A 5,084-nucleotide genomic window follows, 5' to 3' on the forward strand; every position below is an offset into this window, starting at 1 on the left:
TAGCACTCTTTTATTTTTACATATATGTACTATAGAATTCTAGTCAATCCAAATCTCATCAAAATAAGTAATATCTACAAGATAGCTGCAGTATCGGAGATTCTGATTTCCGTATACCTGCGATGAATGCATGTCAATCAACTTTGAAACCACTATTTGAAGTTCTCTCATTTAGCTTAGGACAGGGGCTTGATATCACTTTGGCTAAGTAATTTAAGGGGGCGTGAGGGACGCACACCCTTAAAATTTTTAAAGTATGATATGATTAATATTATTAATGCCATACTTTGATACATATCTAACCAATGCCACTATTTTTGTTTCTGGTTTTACTATTAAATTACATGAAAACTCAGGAGCTTCCAGGGGCTTTGCCCCCTAGGCCCACCATTCAAATTGTGATATGACTAAAATTATTTCATGCCACACTCCCGTATTACATATCCTGTATTCGCCCATAGATATTACAAATTGAACATCTTAATATTTCCTTATATAACACACATGGTCTTAAGGCTTTGGAAATGGTTGTTGACAATATCTAGAATACTACAGAAAACTTATAGGTACTATATGCTGGTGCCCTCTCATTAAAACCGTCTGATGACCTTTCTTTTCTTTCTCTCTTTTTTTTAGCTCACCTGAGCCAAAGGCTCAAGTGAGCTTTTCTGATCAAAATTTGTTCGTTGTCTGTCGTTGTCGTCGTCGTCGTTGGCGTTGTTGTCGTTGTTGTAAACTTTTCACATTTTCATCTTCTTCTCAAGAACCACTGGACCAATTTAAACCAAACTTGCTACAAAGTATCCCTGGGCAAAGGGGATTCAAGTTTGTTCAAATGAAGGGCCACGCCCTTTTCCAAGGGGAGATAATTATGAATTAGAGAAAAATTAATGTTATTTTTAAAAAATCTTCTTCTCAGGAACCACTGGGCCAGGAATGATGAAACTCATATGGAATCATCCTCAGGTAGTGTAGATTCAAATTTGTTCAAATCATGACCCCCCTGGAGGATTAAAATTCAAGATCCCCCCCCCCTCAGTAAACTTTCAGTTCTGATCTGATGTGTGCTTTTTCCTAGCCAATTGCTCAGGTGAGCGATGTGGCCCCTGGGCCTCTTGTTTTTGCTTGTCTTAGAATTTCTGGAGTTGACCCCCCCACTTTTAAGTTTGTGACTACGCCTCTGCATAATTATAATACATTTGAACTAAACATGTCCTTTACAAATAGGAATTTAACATTTAATTTCCCAATTGTATATACAAATTTAATTCTTCACAGATGTATACAGATTCGCTTAATATCAACTTCTGTATTATGTATAGGTGGAGGACCTCCCTCAAAACCTTTAAGTGCTATAGGGGAAACAGTACAAATGGTGCTCGGGGAGAATAACTCCATTATAAGTGGGATTGACGGCGGCATAGACTCGTCACACATTCTTCAACTCCTGACAGATGAAAATGTTTGGTAAATAAAAGTAATGTTCTTCAGTTAATTTATATTATTTACTCAATTATAAATATTCAACTTTGTTGGAGAAATTAAAGATTTTAATTTTTTAAATATGGACTTCTCATCAATTGATAAAATCATTTGTTAAACTCAGCTGGGCCCTAGCAAAAATATTTGTTTTTGCATTCAGGCTAAAATTTTATATGGTTAAGATACTAATGAGGAAATGTTTATGCTTTAAAAGCCGTTATCATGTCTCCAATGGACATGAGACTTTTCTTTAAAAAAAAATAAACACCATGCATAATTATAAAAGTTGATTGTCTTTCTATTATTTCAGTTCTATTCAGTTTGCACAAGATGCAAGTACCAGCAATGCAGCATCAGCATCAACTAGCATTTTACCACTGTCCGTTGAGTTGTCATCACCTGCTCCTACATTGACATGTCCAGAGCCTGTGATAACCCAGAGCCTGAGGTCCCCATTGTTGCCCCACACAATATCCAGGGCACCAATAACGTCAAGAAAGACACCTCAAAGCACACAAGATCTAATTGGGGAGCTGACTGTTAAAAAGCTAAAATTAGAGATAGAGTATTTTGATTTGAAAGTAAAGACCCTCAAGCGTCAATTGGAAGAATGAAATTTTTGATAGTTTAATACATGTTGAAACAAAAAGGGAATACCAAACCAAAATGTTATATAAATGATTTTTTTTAAGTATCTGTTTTGGTTAATTCAGTTTTATTTTAATCTAAATTTGTTCAAATTTGATAATTAAGAATTTTCATTGAATTCAAAATGTCATTTATACAATTTTTTAAAAAAAAACATTGTTTTTATAACATAAATTTTCATTCTATTAAATTTTGTCAAGATTTTTTTTTCTTTACATAAATTAAAAAAAAGTATATTATCAAGTATTTTCTTTTAAATTTCTAAATATATAAATATAAAAGAGAAATAATTGTCAATTTATGTCTATTTCTCATATTATTGAATTAAATTGTTCCATTATACATTCATTAACAGCCAATTTTAAGCTCTAAAATGTCATTTGTCAACTTTTTTATTTGAAAAAAGGTAAAAAAAGCAATTTTCAAGATCCAACAACTAAAATTTTGATATGGTATTCCTCTTTAAAGACAGATTTACTTGCAAACTGAAATTGCCAAAATATAAAGAAAAGATTGTGTGTTAGATTTTGAATGATATTTATTGAGATACATTAATGTTTATCTGACCTTGATTAAGGCAGTATGAGCTGAATTATTTGTTATTACATGTTAAATTTTGTTCATGAATATTAAACCTTTATTGTTGATTTTGTAACGTTTGTTTATTTGTAAAGTCAGAAGTGAGTTGCAGCAAACTGCTGTCTGTACAATGTGTCATTAATGTTGTTGCCTCTAGCAGCACCATCATTTCTTGCTTGCACATGATGACCCTGAGCAGTATCGTCTCCACTATCTTCATCATCACTGGTATCATTGCTGTCATCATCATCAGGAATTGGAATTTGTCGATCTTTACAAATATTATGGAGGACTGCGCATGCCATCACAACTTGAAATGCCTCCTGAGGCGACATTCTTATCTCCCCATGCAGAACATGAAAGCGGCGTTTTAACTGGCCTATCCCTCTTTCAACAGTGCTCCTAGGCCTTTTGTGTGCACTGTAAATAATTAAAGCAGTTTTATGTCTCGTAGAAAATTTGATTTATATTGGCATATCATATTTGTATATTTTATTGCCAGTTTTTTTTTCACAGAATGCAACAGCAAAACAATTTGGTAATGCATGCATTTTTAAACCATTCTTTATGATTTATTTTTATAATTAGGAATGAATTTATATGGCTAAGTATACTTATAATGTAGTCTATAGCTCAATCATAGCATAAGCTGGTGCTTTTTAAGTCAGAAATATATAATAATCATGTTTTACAAGTTAGGGTTTAGGCCAGGAGGGTGATAATGAATCATACGTACTTGTTGTAATTTGTCTGTGGACCAGGCTGAGGAATTCTGAATGGTGTAAGTAGCCATCTACGAGATGAGTAGCCACTGTCACCCAACAAATGCGTATGAACAGGAATGTGACCATTTTCAAACAAGACTCGAAGCCCACTCTCATTTACGACGCGTGCATCGTGGGTCGAACCGGGCCATTTTGCAACAATGTCAATGAGTTTATATTGGGAATCAAACACAACTTGCACATTTAAACTGTGGTAATGATGTCTATTGACAAAATCATTCTCATTTTGTCTAGGTGCAATTATCTGAACATGGGTGCCATCTATGGCACCAACAATCCCAGGGAATCCTGCTATCTGAAAAAATCGTTCCTGGTTACGTCTGATTTCATCTGGTGATGTAGGGAAATTGATAAATCTACGCACCATTCGTACAGATGACAAACTTTTAATGGTACAAGATATTGCTCTAGAGACAGAAGATTGGGAAACTCCCATATCATCTCCATTACAAAGTTGCACCTTTCCAGTTGTTAGGAACCTCAGGGTTAACAGAATCTTTTCTCTAGATGTTAGTGCGTGGTTCCTTACGGACGCGGATCTTATTTCATTGCCTATTAATCCTTCAATAAAGTTTATCCCACCAGAATCAAGTCTGAACCTTTTAACCAATTCCATATCTGAATATTCATTGAAATAATCTCTTCTTTCCCTAAAATTCCTTCTTCGAGCAGCCATTTTGTTTAGAAATAAGAGAAAACTTAAAAAATACTTATTTACTTAAGAAATACTTACCTAATTAAGACACCTTCTAGGCAGACTTAACTTTAAATCAATACTTAAGCAGTAAGTATGTTTATGAATTACACTTTAGTATTTCTACCAAATTTAAGTAAAACTTAGGGAAATTAAGTAAATAAACATAATTTAAGTGGTTTATTTAAACTTAAGAATATACCAAGAAGTTTTATGAATTCCGCCCCAGGACATTTATATTTCACGTATGTGTTTTTTGTGGTAAGACCTTTCATTGGATACAAACATCCTTAACTTTTTGACCTTGACCTTTGAGATTTCCGTACCTATGAAAAAAATTTAACCTTGGCTATAACTTTTGAACAATAAGGACTACGACTTTCATACTTCACATATATAATCCTGATGAAAATATCTTTTATTGGATACCAAGAACCTTGACCCTTTGACCTTGACCTTGGAGTTTGACCTACATTGAACATAATTTTTGAAGGGTTCGGGCTAGGGCATTCATACTTCGCAAATTTAATCTTTGTTGCAAGACCTTTCATTTGATATCAAGAACTTTGACCCTTTGACCTTGACCTGGAGTTTGACTTACTTTTTACAAACTTTAACTTTGACCATAACTTTTGAACGGTAAGGGCCAGCGCTTTCATACTTCCCATACGTAATCTTTGAGACAAAGCCTTTCTTTAGAATCCAACAACCCTGACCCTTTGACCTTGAAACGGAGTTTGTCCTATATTATAAAATGTTAACCTTGGTCATAACCCTGGAACAGGTGTAGCTACGTTTAATATTTCGCATTTCTTGTGAAAAGGTCTTACTTTGTTACCAACATATTTGATCTGCATTTGAGAATTAAAGCTTAACCTTCGCTATGCTGCCATACG

General features: G+C 34.0%; 2 protein-coding genes across 2 annotated transcripts; one reads left to right on the forward strand and one right to left on the reverse strand.

The window, feature by feature from the left end:
- Positions 1-1,278: 1,278 nt before the first annotated feature.
- Positions 1,279-2,096, forward strand: LOC134277811 (uncharacterized; the record flags this gene model as incomplete). Its single annotated transcript, XM_062760119.1, has 2 exons — positions 1,279-1,467; positions 1,793-2,096. Coding segments are annotated over 2 exons (493 nt in total), but the record flags the coding sequence as incomplete, so codon positions are not given.
- A 708-nt stretch (positions 2,097-2,804) lies between these two features.
- On the reverse strand, positions 2,805-4,170 carry LOC134277812 (putative nuclease HARBI1). Its single transcript, XM_062760120.1, has 2 exons — positions 3,446-4,170; positions 2,805-3,129 (listed from the first exon to the last, which is right to left on the reverse strand). Exons 1-2 carry the CDS (start codon positions 4,168-4,170, stop codon positions 2,805-2,807), a joined length of 1,050 nt encoding a protein of 349 aa, XP_062616104.1.
- Between the last annotated feature and the right edge of the window lie 914 nt (positions 4,171-5,084).

The sequence above is a fragment of the Saccostrea cucullata genome, unplaced genomic scaffold (genome assembly GCF_032062105.1).
Source record: "Saccostrea cucullata isolate Sc308-1 unplaced genomic scaffold, CSIRO_AGI_Scuc_v1 ctg22745, whole genome shotgun sequence".
In the NCBI taxonomy this organism is placed as follows: domain Eukaryota; kingdom Metazoa; phylum Mollusca; class Bivalvia; order Ostreida; family Ostreidae; genus Saccostrea; species Saccostrea cuccullata.